The 19,336-nt window shown below is 41.8% G+C and overlaps 1 protein-coding gene across 12 annotated transcripts in view; it reads left to right on the top strand.

Annotated features, from left to right (window-relative positions):
* The window catches only part of PDE1C (phosphodiesterase 1C), a 276,106-nt gene that overhangs the window by 189,190 nt on the left and 67,580 nt on the right, over positions 1–19,336 (top strand). For all 12 annotated transcript variants that reach the window (XR_004644508.1, XR_004644507.1, XR_004644506.1 and 9 more), the window contains exons 10-14: positions 2,008–2,109; positions 3,702–3,822; positions 7,504–7,585; positions 13,223–13,343; positions 15,523–15,698. Coding sequence is in view for 9 of the 12 variants with exons in the window: in XM_034761136.1 (XP_034617027.1) it covers positions 2,008–2,109; positions 3,702–3,822; positions 7,504–7,585; positions 13,223–13,343; positions 15,523–15,698 (602 nt within the window). In the remaining 3 variants the exon portion in view is untranslated. The remainder of the gene's footprint in view (positions 1–2,007; positions 2,110–3,701; positions 3,823–7,503; positions 7,586–13,222; positions 13,344–15,522; positions 15,699–19,336) is intronic.

The following is a 19,336-nucleotide window of genomic DNA, read 5'->3' as shown; positions in this document are numbered from 1 at the left end:
GAATATGAGCCCAATTTCCAAATGAAGTGGGCCTTTCCAATCAAAAACCTGCAAGAAGTTGTATTTTCACACATTTTCAATTCAAAAATATTTCTAATTCCATCTAAGGCACTTTTATGGCCCTCACTACTGTATTCAAGCATCTCAATCTTTAAGCAGGGAATTTCATCAAAATTGCTAAACAAATCTGAGGACATACTCACAGACCACATCACTGAAAATAGAAAGAAGATTGTATATATGATAGACCAGAAAGTGTTGATGGTTTAAAGTTCTGAAAAAAACACATTGACTTCTAAGGGATTTCAATCTGATCCTTCCCAAGTAGGATTTTTTTTTTTTAACTATTCATTCATGTATTCATTGTGGAATAGTTTGGAGTAGTAATATCAGGAGCACAATGTGCTACACTTGAACAGAAAAGTTGTTTTGAAAAAAAAAAGTGCTATGGGGTGGCTAGGGTTAGAGTTAAACACTCACAACTTAATGACATTTCTCCATCTGTCTAACATGATAACACTGCGTCCAGTCCCAACATTTCAGAGAATGTTCATTGCATTGAAGGGCCAGAACCCTATTGATTTGGTGGGAAAATCTGAAAACCAAAAGGCAGAAATAGGGGAACACACGAACCTCCCGCCAGCTCTTTAGTATAGCTACAGCCTCAAGCACCTCTGCTATTGCCTATTGATCCAACCTGTGCTTAATTTGTAATGAAAGAGGTGCTGGGGCTCAAGCCGGACGGCCAGAGAGTGGCAGCTGCTGGCACTGAAGGCAGTGCTGCCGCCAGCAGCAGTGCAGAAGTAAGGGTGGCAAGGTATGGTGATGTCTCTGCTCATCCTGCCTATGGAATTTAACATGTTGACTCAGAATGACTTATCTCCTAGATAGAAAGAAGAGGGTGTAAGGGCATAGGGGTGGGGAGAATGGGGCACATGGAATCCCTGGCAGCGGGAAGAGTGGGGGATCTGGTATGGGGAGTGGGAAGAAGGGGGGCACACAGAACCCTAGCATGGAGGGCAGAGTGGGAATTGAGGGAAGGGAATAATGAGGATTCCCACTAATCCCCTGGCATGGGGAGTAGGGGGATGGGACATGCAGAACTCCTGGGCGTGGGAAGAATGAGAGACCCTACTGTGAGGGAGGGGGCAATGAGGGGTGCACAGAGCTCCTGCCTTGGGCAGGAATCGGGGACCCTGCAATGGAGGGCTGGGTGAATGGGGGAGTACACAGAGCCCCTGCCATGGAGGAAAATGAAAGGTCTGGGAGAAGTGGGAATGGGGATGCTCAGAGCTGTTGTATGGAGGGGAGAATGGAGGAGCCTGAAATGAGGATGGAAAATGGGGGGTACACAGAGACCCTGGCAAGGAAGAGATTTAGGGGGAGAGGGTTCAGGAAGTCCAGAAAAAGAGGGGGATTGGGTTGGGGAGGAGGGGGGCACAGGGATGCAAGGAACCCCAGTGTGTGCAATAAGTTCAGTTTACACAAGCTGTGAAGTTAACATACATGAACTTTCCATACCAGTATTAAGACATCTACACAAGCCATTTAGTTTTTCTAACTAATCTATTTTAAAACGGATTTAGAAGGTAAGTCGATACACGGTTGTGTTTCAGAGTTCAAATAGTGTGCATGCCCTGGCAGGAGCAAGTGAACAGCCTGTGTGCTTCCTTTTAAGAGACTCCTATAGAAGAAATCGATTTGGGAGCTTTGAGTTTAATTGAAAAGAGCGGACCGTAATGGACTTGTCAGAAACCTCTGGGATTTCTCTTAGCAAGAGTTAATCATCTGACTAAATTGCTCGCTCTGTGGCTGGTATTTACAACATGAGATCCTCCTTCCTCTCCTCTTTTGCCCTGATAAAGTGAAGAGTTCAGTGACGCAAGTGGAGGAGAGTGGAAATGTCAGAAGTGATTTGCAGCTACCCAACACAAGAAGCAGCGGTGTTATTTAACTTGTTTCTCTTTCTCTTTCCTCCCTTCACTTGGCTCGATATCTGCCCAAAAGGGAATTCAGGGCCTTGGTGATAGAGATGGTGTTGGCCACTGATATGTCCTGTCACTTCCAGCAAATCAAAGCCATGAAGAATGCTTTGCAGCAGCCAGAAGGGTGAGTCACCTCCTGACACTGTGTGCAGTGAAGGGCTGCATTTCAGCTGGTACTTGGCAATTGTATTAAACTCTGGAGGACCCTTTGATGTCCACGTCTATTTCTGTTGTTAGATTTTGAATGAATTCACATGTGAGCACTCAGGCACGTGCCCGTATGATATTCTGGCGGGCCACAGCATCTAAATAGCAAAGCTATGGGATAAACCAGCCCATTCCTTTTCCTTTTCTTAACAATACAGGATAAAGGGCACGTGTGATCCAGCTAAGAGTATGACTGAAAGAGCTTGATTATGGCCTCAGGTCGCAGGTGCTGGGAGCAACACCTGCTGCACAGAGTACAGCTTGTGCCTCCACTGCAGGGAGCCAGCTCTGTAATCGGAGACAATAGGGAAGAAATCTCAGAGCCACAGAGGGCAAGTGTGTGCTATAGAGCAGGCAGAACACTTAGAGCCCTGAGTATCTCCTCTACTCTCCCCCCGCCCCCATACAAACCATTTTATCCGAACCCTCAAAACTCTGAATTGTGGGTAGTATTCTTCCAGCCAAGGAGGGCTTAGCACATGTCTTTCCAGAGCCTGCCAAAACCGTACCTAAATCAGACATGGATGATTCCAACTGCTATCTCCTCTCAGGAGCTGGCTTTAGGCCGATTCCCCAGAATCAGGCCCTGCGCCTAAGAAGGCCCTGCTCCGTAGGCACCTTTTAAATTTTTTTTTACTCACCCGGCGGTGGTCCGCTCCTGGTCTTCAGTGGCACTTCGGTGGCAGGGGATCCGCTCCGGGTCTTCGGTGGCATTTCGGCAGCAGGGGGTCCTTCAATGCTGCGGAAGACCCGGAGCCGAGTGAAGGACCCCCTGCCGCCGAAGTGCCACCAAAGACCCGGACCGCTGCCGGGTATTCAAATCAGGCCCCGAGGTCCTAAAGCCAGCCCTGGCTATGTGTATTACTTCTGCAGCACTCCTACCAGTTTGGGGCAGCGAGAGATTGGGATTACTGCATGGCAGTATCCATCATAATTCACTAGGCTCCTGGGCTAGCCCCTCAGTGGCATGGCTTTAAGAAGATTTCAGCCTTATGTAGTGCCTCCAAAGAGTTTCTTTTCTGATCTCTTACCTGCACCAGCTTTTTACCGGTGGAATTCACATGGTTTAAATGGAATTACTGCTCATGCTTATCACTGTGAGATCAGAATCAAGCACTAATTGTTTAAGCAAGTCAACAGACTAAAATAATCTAGAACTATTTACTGATTGGAGTTTCATGGACTCTAACCCAGCTCAAACTGAGAATATCAGGAACATTCAAAGCTCACTTATTCACACACACAAACTTTGCAAAGAAAATAAGCGAGACTAATGCTCCCAGTTTCCCATTTTGCTTTTGAATGACTCCATTACTAAAGGAAAGGTTTATGTTAGGGAAGCTAGATTAATCTTTAATAGTTGTCAAGTTTTATAAACACACAAATCAATCTATTAGTAGCCTAGCCAAAGGTTATGGTGGCCTCATTTACTTGCTTAGCTGGGTTTCTGTTCTTTCTCTTTCAATACTGGTGCAGACAATTAACTTGTTCAGTCATTTGGGTTTGCAGAATCGACAAGCCGAAAGCCTTATCACTGTTGTTGCATACAGCAGACATCAGTCATCCAGCCAAGGCCTGGGACCTTCATCATCGCTGGACCATGTCCTTGCTAGAGGAGTTCTTCAGACAGGTAGCCTTGGGACTTTACAAAATTATTTTGTAGTTTTGCTGACAGAATGAGAGATGGAGTGGGCGGGCTTGGGATGGGAGAGGGAGAATGAATCCTATAAGTCAACATCTTCTTTCACTTATATTTTTCATAGGGAAGATGCCCACTGTAGCAGCAAAGTAGAGACAATTTTTCTTTCATCTGACTTCAGTGAGATTCCACTGCTATGTCTGATTGTAAGCTAGTGTCTGATATGTTGTCCTTATCAATATATTGGAAATTCTCAATCTTTCAGACATCCAGCAAAACTATACCTAGAACCCCTAATGAGAACGTGTATTTCTAATGACCAAAAGGCAGAATAGCTAACATAGTACCCAGCTTGCCAACCATTGAAGATCTTCAGGAATTGGGTGCACCTAAGTGAAAGCACTCAGCATTAGGTCCAGACTATCATTTCTTTCAATAATGAGTCTTCCTATTTCTCTTTGCCTGACTCTGCTGCCACTTCAAAACTCCATTTTGATTTCTACTTTGCTATGAAGTCATGGAAACCAATAAAGCTCAGTACATTGTAGATTACAGAGCTGGACATATATCATCATAAATGGTGAAAATTATGTTGCGCTTTCTGTAGACATGTGGACTGGTCTAACCTATAGCTCTCGCAGGGCCTCCTGTTGCCAGAACCACAAATCCAGACACATGATTGATTCCTGTGTGATACTCATAAGATTCTCCAACTGGCCCTAAGAGGGGTTGGGTTTTTTGTTTTAAGTACAATAAAAGGGTTTTTTTTAATTTATTTTTAATAGCAAAAAAAAAAAACTTTTAAAAAGGTATTGCTGGTCAAAAAAAGAAGAAAAATCATAAACATTTTATTGACCTTTTCCCCCTCTTCAACTTCAAAATTTTTTAATATTTCCAAATGTTGACTAGCTCCATAGATGGTTGAAACATAGGAAGAAAAAAATCAGTGAAAATGCCATTGAAGTTTATTATCATTTTATCTTAATTTCAAAATATGGACAACATTTTGAAATTTAAAAAATTTCTACCATAAGATCATAAGAATGTCTCTACTGGGTCAAACAAATGGTCCATATAACCCAGTATCCTGTCTCTGACAGTGTCCAGTTGGGAATTGGTCCTGCTTTGAGCAGGGGGTTAGACTAGATGACCTCCTGAGGTCCCTTCCAACCCTGATATTCTATGATTCTATGCTTCTGGCATTTGGAGGTTTAGGGACCCCCTGAACATGGGGTTGTGTCCCTGCCCATCCTGGCTAATAGCCATTGATGGACCTATCCTCCATGAACTTATCTAATTCTTTTTTGAACCCAGTTATAGTTCTGGCCATCACAACATCCCCTGGCAATGAGCTCCACAGGCTGACTGTGTGTTGTGTGAAGAAGTACTTCTTTTAGTTTATTTTTAAACCTGCTGCCTATTAATTTCATTGGGTGATCCCTGGGTTGTGTGTTATGTGAAGAGGTAAATAACACTTCCCTAATCACTTTCTCCATACCATTCATGATTTTATAGACCACTGTCATATTCCCTGTTAGTCATCTCTTTACTAAGCTGAAGAGTTCCAGTCTTTTAAATCTCTCCTTGTATGGAAGCTGTTCTATATCCCTAATCATTTCTGTTGCCAATCTCTACACCTTTTCCAATTCTAATATATCTTTTTTGAGATGGGGCAACCAGAACTGCACACAGTATTCAAGATGTGGGCGTACCATGGATTTATATAGTAGCATTATGATATTTTCTGTTTTATTTTCTATCCCTTTTCTAATGATTCCTAATATTCTGTTAGTTTTTTTGACTGCTGTTGCACACTGAGTGGATGTTTTCAGAGAACTTCCACGATGACTCCAAGATCTCTTACTGAGTGGTAACAGCTAATTTAGACCCCATCATTTTGTATGTATCATTGGGATTATTTTTTCCAAGGTGTATTACTTTGCACTTATCAACACTGAATTTCATCTGCCATTTTGTTGCTCAGTCATCCACTTTAGTGAGATCACTTTGTAGTTCTTTTCAGTCAGTTTTATGAAAAGCCTCAAATGTAAACAAAGTGTGGTAATCCTAATTTACCACCTTGGTCTGGAACCATTAGAGTGATTTACTTTTCAAGAGATGGTGATATACGTGCTAAGAAAAATGTCACTTCACAACATCTTTATGCTTTTCCAAGACAGAAGGTGGGGGGAGGGATAGCTCAGTGGTTTGAGTTCAATCCTTGAGGGGGCCATGAGTTCAATCCTTGAGGGGGCCATTTAGGGATCTAGGGCAAAAAAAAAAAAAAGTTGGGGCTTGGCCCTGCTTTGAGCAGGGGGTTGGACTAGATGATCTCCTGGGGTTCCTTCCAACCCTGATATTCTATGATACACTTTGCAGAATAGTCACCTATTGAGTACATATAAGATCACCAAAGAACTGGTGACTACACAGACTCAAGAATACACAGGGCCCAAAGGGATACAATAAAGGAAGAGTGTTGTTACTTATTTATTATTGCACCCAAAGACCCCAGTTGTGATTGAGGCACCATTTAATTTGGCTATGTACAAACACAGAAAAGAAACATCCAGGACTTCTCATGCCCACAGTTGATTTCTATGGTAGTTTAAATTGCTGTAGTATATTTTGGCTCCCAGTCACAACCATGTGGAACATCGTCACCGTGCTCAACAAAGTTAGAGCGGGATGTTGATTTAAAGCATTGACACTAGCATATTTCACGAGCTATTTTAAATCTGATTGATGTATGTTATCTCATGTAAATTATTGTCCTCTCTGGTCACAGTTGTCTGTTTCAGAGTGAAACAAATTAAAGGGTGTTTTGAGCAAATGCATTTTGAGTGCACACAGTGAAAAGGGTTGGCACAGAAGGGATTTAAACACTTGATCTCCTGCATAATTGTGTGATGACAGGGGGGGCATGCAATTCTGGTAGCTGGAAAATGTGTCCAGGTTTCTGAGTTTCAGCATTTCTTTTGGGCCCTACCACCTGTAGCACACTGAGGGTCTCAGTATTTTACTGGGGGGTGGGGGAGGGGAGGGAAGGGCGGATCTGAAGTGGTGAGATCCACCCTGTGCAGATACAAATGCATATAAAGAAATACAAATAGAACTCAAACCCTGGAGGAAGAGTCCTGACACTGATACTTTCTGGTGGTGGACTTACTCTAATAATAGAGTTCCGTTATCTGCTGGTTTCACATGAGAAGTGCTGTATAGAATCCTCTTGGGTTTTCAAGGTGTTCCACAGAAACAACCAAAAGGCAAAGAATGCTTTGCAATCAAGATTTACCTGAGTAGATGTTTTAGAAATAGGATTATGTGGTTTATATTTAGTGGTAGATGTAAATTGTATTAGAGAAACGGGAGCTGCCTCCTTCAAAGTAGGGTGGGGGAGCATGCAGAATACAGTGGGTGCCGTTGCTGCAAGAGGAAGTTGGCCTGTAGTTGAACAGTGAGGTGATAACTGTCCACAAGAAGCTCTTAAAGAAAAGGATTTGGATGCCCAGAATAAACAAAGTTATCCTTTAAAAAGCTGAGTCTTGCAATTAAGGGTGTAACATGAGCTTCAATTAAAAAAAGAGAGAGGCCCTTCCAGTGTCCAGTGCTGTTACAGATGTTAAGCGACTCTTGTTGTATTCTAATATGCTCTCAATTTTGTTTCTCCAGGGTGACAAAGAAGCAGAACTAGGGCTTCCTTTCTCCCCACTGTGTGACCGCAAGTCCACTATGGTAGCTCAGTCTCAGATAGGTATGTCATTTCAATGTACTTCACTTAGGACGCAAAGCAGCAATTTAAAGGGAAAAAAAATATTCTCCCCCCAACGGGAGTAAGATCATTCTGGGCTCTCATCACTTTGAATTGGTTTAGAAGTGGGGGGGAGGAGAAACCGCACTGGCATTATTGTCCCTAAAGGGATGATTCTAAGATGAACAGCTATCACATTTAGTTGATTTATGAGAGTTGTACTAAAGGGGAACTGAGTTAACACAAATGCTACTGCTGGACCAACCACTATGCATGGCTGTATGGCGGCTGCTCCTGGGTTCCTGAACACTGCAGAAGACACTTGAAGCGGGGATCCTGGCTTCAATACATGTTACTTTAGTTTTTGACTAAAGTCATTGTTTTGCTCATTTAACTGATTCCCTAACCTTCTAACCCACCAGCACTGTTCCAACTTCTCCAGTCAGCAAGCATCACCCCCAACCTTATACTGGGTCCAGCCACTGCTTCTTGCCCCCATCTTCCCATCCCCATCCAGCAAGGGAGGTGGGAGCCTGCACTGAACCAAAACAGTGCTTCCTTTTCCACCTCCTACTCCTGCAGGAGAAACTGTGAATGGGGTTTGGGGAGAATGACCCCGAAGTTGTTGAGCAGCATGGAAATGGGAAGGGGGCAATAAATCTGTAACACTGGAGGGGCAAGGAAGAGGGGAGAAGCAGCCTAGAGATGTGCAGGAGTTTGGGGACAAGAGAAGATACCGGGAGTTGTGGAGACGGGTTTCCGAGGTTGAATGGGGGAAATGAAGGAACGAGAGGAACAAGGGGCAGGGGAAATGGAAAGAGAAAGGTACTGGTGGGTGGAAGGGACAGCAGGAGTAACTGAGAAAACACTGGGTATGTTTATATTGCAATGTAAGCCCAGGATTTGAACTCAGGCTCAAGCCTAACCCCGCTTCCATCTACACACAAATCCCACTAACCCAGGGCTTGGATCTAGGGTACCAGGAACTCACAGAGGGGGAGAGTCTAAGCCTGAGTCAAGCCGGGACCCAGAGTTCTAGCTCTACGGATTTGCAGTGTATATGCGGCCCCACTGGACTCGGGTTCTCGGAGTCCATCAGAAATATCCCACAGTTCTACAGCCTGACTTTCTTTGACCTCTGGAGAGTCAAGTTTTATGCACAGTCAAGTTTTCCGTCACTGCACCAGGAACAAAGGACTAAAGCACCCACATTTTGGGCAGGTGTTAGGAAGTCTGGGATATGGGTGGTTTGACTCTGGCCCGCTTAATGCAATGTACAATGTACATGCTAGAAGCCTCAGGTTGGGACCCAAGGTTCAACAATCCCTATCCTGGGGTTGCAGATGAACATAGATGCTCAAGCCATAGGTTGACAAACCGAGGGTATGCTAACTTGCGTTGTACTAACCCTGGGCTTACATTGCAGCGTAGATACACCTACTGACACTAAAAATGTGGCGGAGGGAGAAAGTTTTAAAGAAAGGTGTGGGGGAGGAGGGGAGTGACTTTGTTTTTTCCTCCAAACATTTTATAACCAAGCTGAAAAAAGTGTTAAAGGGTGAAATTTCACAGCTGTCCCCAGCACGGTCATGGGATGAATGGAAACCCAGATCCAAACATCCCTGAACTTTGGAGAAGTTCAGATCCGTATCTGTGGTTTAGGGCTATCCCTAGTTTAGCTGTTTTCTCACATTCCCTTTCAGACTGTCATGTAAAGCTTCAGACCAGAAACCTCCTCAGAGTCCCAGTTCTTGGGATACTTCCATCCCTAATTTTCCAGTCTCCAGAGGTTCAGACAGTTCAGGTTATCATCTGTACTAATAGGCTCTTATTCAAATCATGTCTGGTCACCTAACCTTTTCATGTTAATCCCTCTCTACCTGCAACACAGAGTTTTACCTGGGAAAGTGGATACACCCACAAGAGATAACGTAGAGAATTTTTTCACTTCAAGGTCCCGGAAACAAAGACAAGGTTTTCATCTCGAGGCCAAAAGACCAAAAACATCAAGACACTTGACCACAGCCTTGGATAGACCAAGAGACTACCTACACTTGACCAGAGCTCGGAGAGCCGAGTACTACACTACTACTAAGGGCAAAATGGCTCCATAGGCACCCCAGACATGCTGGAGGGGGATCAGGCAGGGACTGGAAAATACAGGGAGGGGAGCTGCAGCTCAACTAGAATCCCTGTTGGGGACCCGCAGGCAGTGCATGGCTGCTGCACTTCTCTGGAAGGGGGTACAACAATGTTCCCCACTCCCAGCTCTCCTGGCTGGTGTGGAGCTAAGGCCTCACCTGCCACACACCCCATTTCAGGCTTCTGCAGAGGCTCTAGGAGGGAGCAGGGGCCATGCTCCAAGGAATTCTTCCCAGCTTCTGTGCAGGGCACAAGCCTGTGTGAAGAAGCTGCTTGTACCTCTCTCCTCTTTTGTATTTCATGCACAGGTCGGCCAGAATTTGTCTCTAAATAAAAAGACCCTTATGACCGCCTCCAGTGTGCAAATCATTGCAGAATTAATGGTGAATTAAACCATTATCCAAACAATTACAGCTTAAGAAACAGGCACTCAATCAATAAGCAAAGAGAGATTTATTTAGTTCTGTGTTATTTATCATTACATTTAATTTGTGCAGTTAACTGTATCCAATTGGCATTAACAGGCACATTCTCTCTAGAAGTCTTGTCCTCTAACATTATAAAGTTTTCATTACAGTCTGCTCAACATATGGGCAATAACTTGACATCTTCAGTGTCTCCTTCATTAAATCAAAAACTCTTACCTTTCCCCAATATGTGTTGAGGTAAGATTCCTCTCAAAGTCCTAGGCCAGATTCTTAGGGAAATATTCAGCTCCTATTCATTTGCTTATCTGATTGATAGCTTTTAACAAATAGTGCCACTGAGTGGTAATTACTAAGTTTCTTTGCAGAAGTAAGTACCTCATGAATTCCAAATTGTACTATTATCTACAGCATGCAGCCCTCATTTTCAACAAATGAAAGGAATGTCATTTGTGAGATAAGTTTGTGTTCTCAAGTATCAGAGGGGTAGCCGTGTTAGTCTGGATCTGTAAAAAGCAACAAAGAGTCCGGTGGCACCTTATAAACTAACAGACGTATTGGAGCATAAGCTTTCGTGGGTGAATACCCACTTCATCAGACGTTTTGGGTTCTCAGTCCACTTTGTAGTGGGGACATAGAGTTTCTGGGCTATCTCAACAGCTTGTTTACAGTATCAGGCGAGACAGAACTAAATCACCTCTCCAGGTTCCCTCCTGGTCAGAGTTAAGGCCGTGTTCTATTTTGCTGCTATACGAAAGGTCATCGTTAGAGCTGGGCAAAGAAAGGTAATTCCTTTTCGCAAGGGATATCAATATTTCAAAACCTGGTTTTGTTCCAATTTGGAATAAAATCCAAAAAATTTGAAATTCTCTGGAAAAAGGAAAGAAGCCCCAACTTACAGACAATCTGCTTGTTGGATTGTCCCAGAATCATAGACCCCAGAAGCCCTGAGGTCCCTGACTCTGGGGCAGTCTGTACAGTGAGCTGCTGAGGAGCCAAATGAGTGGAAACCAGGTAAGGTTCCATCAGAACTTTGTTAAAATCAGCCCATCGCTGTGAAATGTTTTGATTTTGACAAATTGGCAGATTCCGATGAGAAAATGTTTTGTCAGAAGTTTTTCAGCCAGCTCTAGTTGTTGTGGAAGCACAGACCACAGCAGGTGAGCATGCTTGATGACCAGAAATGCAAAGAGAGGGTTTCTTAGCATGTATTGTTTCTACAGAAATTAAACAATTTAACAAGAAAATTTTCTTTAAAAGGAAGAGAACAAAAGAGACACATTCTTTCACCTGCCACTTCATTTTGTAAAGAAAATGTTGGGAACAAGTCCAATCGGAGACGATTCACATCTTAAAATCAGGCCTTTGGTCAAGTGGAGCGGAGCGGGGGAACCCAGCAAATTGCAAAGAATTACCAGGCCAACGTTTTTATTTCTCAACAGGAGAATTAAACTATTTGAAGCCCCTTTCTTTCTATCCAAGGCAGCAGGAAGCTTTGTTTGACTGGAAACGGGCCTTTGTTGTCATCACTGTCTCTTGCAGCTGATTAATGTAGCAAGAGCCTTTTATTTTTGTCCTTTGGCTTGCTGGAAAGAAAATGATGGCTTCAGAAGATATAGGACAAAAGCTGATGATTAAATGAGGTTGTTCCTGAATGGCAGTCTCTCAAGAAATTATTCCCTAACTAGCATGATCTAGGTGTCCTTTTTAACATGGAATGAAAATAAACTCTAGGCCAGTGGTTTTCAAACTTTTTTTTTTCATTTGCAGACCCCTAAAAACTTTGAATGGAGGTACAGACCCCTTTGGAAATCTTAGACAAAGTCCGCAGGTCTGCGGACCACAGGTCAAAAACCACTGTTCTATGGTGATGTCAATCTTTTGTGGACCCCTTTGACATAGTTTGATCACAAGTAGAAAACCACTGCTCTTGACAGTTGGCCTTGGGACCCTTATCTCAGAGTGTAAAGATGAGGAGTAAGATAATCCTCAGGCAAAAACTATGTTAAGGTGGAGAGTATGTATCAGTAATTTAGAGTAAAATACATTAGAGGGTGTTGTAAAGTATCCCCAGACCAGGCATTGTAAACCCAAGAAATCCAGAGTTCAGGTTAAATTTAATAATAAATCCAAATGTGTTACAGTATGGAAATGTACAATTAGGGCTCCCAAACAACCTTAACTCTGCTGAACAGTGTCAATATGAGGGGGAAATAAAGTTGAAAAATCTGTCTTTAAAAATCAGTGGGTCTAATCTGTGACCACAAACACTAAAGTACCTTAGTGACCATATGGTTATTGTATGGTGTCATACAGGGCAGAGCTACAGGTGGCTGAAATATGGTGTATAAGTGCGCACATTAGCAGACCCAAAACGTCTCCACAACCTCAACGCTCTGGGTGGATCCATCCCTGTTGCTTGCACAAAGAGCTGACTTGCAGGAAGATGTACTATGCTGTTTCCTCCCAGTCCTACCCCTTGTACACAAGCCAGTAGAGGGAAAGATTTAGTTCTGTATTTTTCCCTTCTCCTCCTGATTTAAAAATAATATATGAATTTGTTAAAAATTAAATGAATAGAATCTGAATATGTTTGACCCTCAATGAGTACAAGCGGGGCAAACCTTCAAATGAGAATATTCACAAAAACCCACTGATACTTCATAGCTCCATGATACTTGGAATAGATACCCAGAGAAGTCTATCATTATTACTATTCTTTTATTTTTCTGTTTCCAGAAATTTCATCCTTCAAGCTCGGTCTCATCCAACTGTCCCGAGAATTTGGCTTAGATACTCAAAAAACTCATGCAGAACAAGTTCTGTTGCATGTGTTTATATTCTGAATTTCCACCTTTTCTTTCCAACATTTAAGGAGCTACCATTGAATGCAAAATATCAGCGTACGGGTCAGGATTAATGCATAGTATCATTCTTCCTTGTCCTTTTTTGAATTCCTCTTTCAACATGTAATTCTTTTCATCCACTGTGCTATTACACTAGATAATTCACAGGCAATGGCAAAACATAAATACTTACCTCTTCTGTTTACGTCCACTGTGTTTTCATTCAGGTTTTATTGATTTCATTGTGGAGCCCACTTTTACTGTGCTGACAGACATGACAGAGAAGATTGTAACACCACTAATTGATGAAGCCTCCCGCTCTGGTATAACTGGATTTAGACGTTCCAGGTGAGTACCTATATTTGCTTTGGGGCATGAGTGTTGTCTCTGCTTTTAGGGCTCACTTCTCTGTTTTGGACTCATTGGGTATTAGCAAAGACCTCCCATTGGTTCTGTCTGTCCTGGTTTCTACCTGAAGAGAAATATGGTTGGGAAGTGTAATAGAAATGGATTGACCATGAAGTACAATCAGACCTGGTTAATTATTGCTTGATTTATGCATATATTCACATCAGAATTCATTGGAATTTGGATGTAAAGAGTCTCACTTTCATTTAACCTGACCTTCTGCCATAAGAGCTATCAAGGAACCATTTTGAGTTATTAGGGTTTCTCCTGTGCAGGTCCCGGGATAATTCCAGCACAATTGTAGGTTGAATATTAAAAAGGCTTGAATGGGGACTAATCTGGTTGCCTGTATGCTATTCACCATTATCTGAATAGTCAGAATAATAGATATTAGAGAGAGAAAAGACTTATTTGGTCACTTAGCCCCTCTCTTTGTCAGTGCAGGGTTGTTCCAGACATTGTAGATTCTCCATTGATTTGTACATGTCTCCAGCAATGGAGTTTCAACCTCTTCTCTTGGGAGATGATTCAGGAGTCTAAGTCACCATTAGGAAATATATCCTGATTATCAAACTGAATTTTTCTTTTCTTCCTTTCCTTCTACTTATTATCCCTTATGCCACACTCACTAATTTGTTTCCATCCTTGGTGTTTTACACTAAACAGATACTTAAAGACACTGGATCAAACCAACATTCCATATTTGAATGTCTCTTAAATCCAGGGCAGTTCAGAATCTGAAGCTGGATTCCATGACCTGTGTTTCTATAATCTAAACCACCAGAAACTGAATCCTAAATGTCCTTGAAGTTTGGGAAAGGGGGTTGGAACTGAAACTAAAATTTTGCAGCTCAACCAATGACTTTTGGACAAGCTACACCTCTACCCCTATATAACACTGTCCTTGGGAGCCAAAAAATCTTACCGTGTTATAGGTGAAACCGTGTTATAGTGAACTTGCTTTGATCCGCCAGAGTGCGCAGCCCCGCCCCCCCCCCCCGGAGCACTGCTTTACCGCGTTATATCCGAATTCGTGTTGTATCGGGTTGCGTTATATCGGGGTAGAGGTGTATAAAGCCCTTTATCAGTTAGTCATCTCCCTTCCACCCCCAGATCTTAGTTATTGCTGTCAACAATTGTTTAGGAACTTAAGTTTTCCACATGCATTAGTCCTTCTGGATCCTTAATTATATTTGTAGCTCTTTAGGTTCCTTCCAAATTTGTTTGCATCTGAACTTGATTTTAAACATATGTAAAATTCACTGAAGCTGCAGACAGTGCCAGAAACTACAAGAAGTTCTAGTTCAGTGCTCTAGAACTAAGAGCCAATACAGACTACTGTCCAGAGATGATGAGGTGGGACAGTCCTCTAGCCCACCATTGAGTCAGGGGCCTTTAGAAAGGTGAGATAGGGCATAAGTAGTGCCTCAGGCACTTCAGAGAAGGTTCAAGAGACATTTAGTAATTTTTCAGGTGCTGCCATAAAAAGGTTATAGAGCCAGCATCTTATATAGTATTTCCATCTATCCACGAAGGGAACAGAGTTGCAGGGCACTAGTTCCTATTTGTGTAAGGGCAAAATGTGTCATATTTTTAATGATTGGAATTTAGTTATGCAAGACTTTTTTGATGTGCAGTTTCACACAAATTTCCATTTTAATAATGAAAACTTTGCAAAGTGAGAATGGGAACTTTCACACAACTCTAATAGCATTAGGCAACATATATGGGTATTACCGGTGTTGAGCTCATTGAAGTTCACAATGTTGGCTATTAATAGACTCAGAGCCGATTTCTCATCTCACACTGGTGTTAATTGGGAACAACTTCACTGTATTGACAGAGTTGTACTAGTATAAATCACATTGGAATTAGACTCACTGTTTCTTACAATGCTCCAGATTGTCTCATCAATTCTAAAGTAGATCTCCCCAATGTTCTCATGATATGGTTCTTCCAACACAAGCATAGGAACAGAGGGAAGAAATTTAAGTTTTGGATACTGGCTTTTGCTGATTGACTGTATAGTACTTTATGGCTAGGGTCTGTTTCACTCCATAGCTGTATTTAAGTGTATGAAGTGCTGATTCCTATCACATTGTGTGATCTTGTCTCCCAGTTTGAATAGCATTAGCCCCTCAGAAGTTAAAAGATCAAGTGTCAAGAGCACTGGGTCAGAAGGAAGTGCCTCACTCAACTGTTCCATACTCACTGTGGATTTCAAATGTTTTAAAGCCACCTGGACCGAGGTGGTGCAGCAGAACCGGGAGAAATGGAAAGCAAAAGCAACCAAAGGTAACAGACGAGCCTCATAATAAAAGGCTGCAAGCTCTTTTACCTCCTCCTCCTCCCCTTCAGGCTTTTTTTCTACGTAATTAGCCCTGAAGTACGCTCTGACTTCTCAAACCATCTGCCTCTAGAGGCCAGCAACTCTCACTGCACTTGGAGCCAGGAATACTCAACTGAAAGCCTTATACCTTTTTGTATACTGTGCACGTGGATGTTGGAAGTGTGTATGTGTTGGGGGAAAGAGAGCAGTAGAGAAGATGATAGAAAGGGAATGGAAAGGGAAGTCAGTGGGCTTTGGATCAGGCCCCAAATGAAAGGAAGGATCTGACTTTTTGACAGCTTGTGAAATCTCTTTAGAGCTGTATACCTGTTGCTCAGATCCTTGATTAACTGAGACAGTATATTTTATATTGTTTGATTTAGACAGTTTGATTTTATTACCTTATTTTTTTCTTGTATGGCAGTAGTATTGTACAGTACTGTATATGGGCCCTATCCTACAAACACTTACTTGCCAGCCATGGGGCTTAATACCATAAAGACTCCCATTCACTAGAGCTCAGAACTACTCATACACCCAGCATACACCCAGCTGGAAATGTTTGCAAGATCAAACTCTATGTCGCTGTAGGGCAAGATACATTTCTCTGTGGCAGGGACTCCTTTCTTCTTCTGTGTTTGTATAGTGCCCAGCACAATGAAGCCTCAATCTTGACTGTGACCTTTAGGAGCTACTTTGATATCCATTATTATTAATAATAATCTCTTAGACGTGAGGAATGGAGATGGGTGCAAGTTCTTTAACCAAACTGATTTGGACTTGGCTTGAGGCATAGTGGAAGACTTGGCTCAGTTTTTATATTAACTGAAGCAGATTGTTCAGCCTCAGTTATAAACTCTCTTTAGGAGGCAGAAGGGGACAAGTCTGTTAACCAAATGCAATTTTCCTTGAGGTTAAAACATACCATACAAAGTATCAACCCCTTTTATGCTTCTCTTGCCAACAAAAAACAGTCCATTTATTTGCCAATTGATTTCAGATAGCTCTTACTTTTTAAATTGGTGTTTACTTGTTTCATCTGTTCTTTTTTGGATCAAAAAGATCTGATGAAAACAAATGAAAGTTTACCAAATGACTATAGTCATTAACATGGCCAGATGGTTTTTGGTATATGACTGTTGAATGTATGTGGCCAATCTATTTTGCTTTAACACGTGACTGCTGTTCATGAGATTGTCATCATTATAGTATATACTGTTTGTTTATCTAAAGTGCACACCCACACTATCTAAATCCTGTATGCAGGGGAGACCATCAGGGAACTTAATAATACATACTTTACAGATTGCCTACAAACAAATGCATAAGATAGACCCCAATGGGTCCTGGGGATTCAACTTTGTTTTCTACCCATTTGCAGTGAGTGTTTTGAGCAAGGATTTTTACTGAAACATACATAAGAAGTCACATGATTCAAATGGACATGTGCACCATTAGTTAGGTTCTGGTTTGTCTCTGCTCATCAGTTTTTAAATCTTCATACATTTCTGGGTGTGTTTAGTAATAACCACATTTATATAAAACTTTTCATTCTAAAGACCTTTACAAACACAGGACTTGTCACTGGATTGGCTGCGCAATGGGATCTAGAAAGTGAGGCACTGGACTGGGAATTCGGAGACCTGGGTTCTATTCCTGGTTCTGCCACTGGCCTGTTTTTTTACCTTGGGCACATCATTTTACCTCTATATGCCTCTGTTTCCTGACACTTATCTATTTATCTGATAAGCTCTTTGGATGGAGACCATTGCTCAGTATGTTTGTAGAGGGCCTACCACAATGGAACTTCAGTCTCTGTTGAGGCCTCCAGACATAATTACACTGCAAATACATTAAAAAAAACCAATAATAATGTGTAAAGTAATTAATAGGAATGCAGTCACAGTCAGGGTGTAGCACATAACAGCTATTTATTAGTGCACAGCAACATTACACAGCAATTTAGGATCAGAAGCAAAGAGGAAATTGATTTGTACCATTTCTGTAGAATACTGTAGTGTCTTTTGTAAGGATATTATCAATAGAAACTTGGTGTGGTGTTTTTATACTGAGTATAGTATTTTTGGAAAATGTCTTGGACTGTGTAGGCAAAATAAGTGAGTTTGTTGCTCAGCTCCTCCTACTTAAAAGCTCATTATTAAATAATTATAAGTTAAGAACCAGAATAAACATCTGCCCCAAGGTATAAAAGCACTGTACAGAGCAAGCATGTTGTGACACTAATTTTAATATCAGGCAAATTTCTAGCAGTATCATAATAAATCTCTATATGAATTAATGTTCCCTGCAGTTTTTAACCAAGTTTTGTCCATCTCCTGTGATTAGGTTGCAAAGTGTTAGCAAATTTTTCAGAGAGTCCAAAACCAGGGGAGGTATCTGGGAAGCCTTCACTGTATCATACCTCCTAAGGCATAATATCAGTGTGCATACTGAGCCATCTATGGAAACTAGATTATTGCAGAAATGATTAATAAAGTGTGGGAGGCTCATATCTAATTTAATTATATTTTCATGTGATCCATAATTTATTAATTTAAAAATTAATTAACTTTTGTCAGCTGCTGGCAAGGAAATACAGATTGATGCTTCTTATAAAAATGACATTTTTTCCCCTTCTGTTTTGTTCCTCTTTTTGGAAGATTTTCTGGAGAAAATTGCTCTGATTCAGTTGTCAAAATAATTTTTGTTACATGTGCGAAGATGTTTAATAAACACTTTGTAATTCGTACTCCCTTGCTTAGGGTCTGATCCTGCAAGATACAGAGCACCTTCTGCATAGATGTAGAGACTCTTCAACTCCCATTGACTGCAATTGGATTTAAACTGAAGATGCTTAGCACTTTGTAGGCGTTGTTCAGCAGTCCAAAGGAGCCATAGTTCTGTATTTTTGTGGTACTAGTCAGAATTAGCGTAGTTTGAGAACTGCCTAAGAGACAGGAAAATGATATCACTGGTTCTAAGTATTTGCTGTCACAGTAGAACCCAAGGTTCAGTTTGCTGGACATGAACACAGACTACTTTTAAAAGAGAAGTTACTGCTCTTTATTAACTTTCTTTTACATGCATAATCTGAAATACTGTTATTCTCAGGGCTGATTGTTTCCATGCTTAACTGCCCTTCCTGTACTTCCATTGTTTTAAAACTCATAAACAAGTCCCTATGGCCAAAACAGGTAGCCCAATGATAGAGATACTCAGGCCTAAAGGTACACAATTCTGCTAACAGGCATCCTGTCCCTGGGAAAGAAAAAGACCAATAGTGGAGATGGCTGACTTAGTGGGAAGCTGAGGTAGGAAGAGGCCAGCTGAGTTCACAAGCTAAATATGAGTCAACAGTGTGATGCTGTTGCAAAAAAAGCAAACATGATTCTGGGATGTATTAACAGGTGTGTTGTGAGCAAGACACGAGAAGTCATTTTTCCGCTCTACTCTGCTCTGGTTAGGCCTCAGCTGGAGTATTGTGTCCAGTTCTGGGCACCGCATTTTAAAAAAAGATGTGGAGAAATTGGAAAGGGTCCAGAGAAGAGCAACAAGAATGATTAAAGGTCTTGAGAACATGACCTATGAAGGAAGGCTGAAAGAA

The sequence above is a fragment of the Trachemys scripta genome, chromosome 2 (assembly GCF_013100865.1).
Source record: "Trachemys scripta elegans isolate TJP31775 chromosome 2, CAS_Tse_1.0, whole genome shotgun sequence".
NCBI lineage: Eukaryota > Metazoa > Chordata > Testudines > Emydidae > Trachemys > Trachemys scripta.
This window is presented reverse-complemented; position numbering and strand designations above follow the sequence as displayed.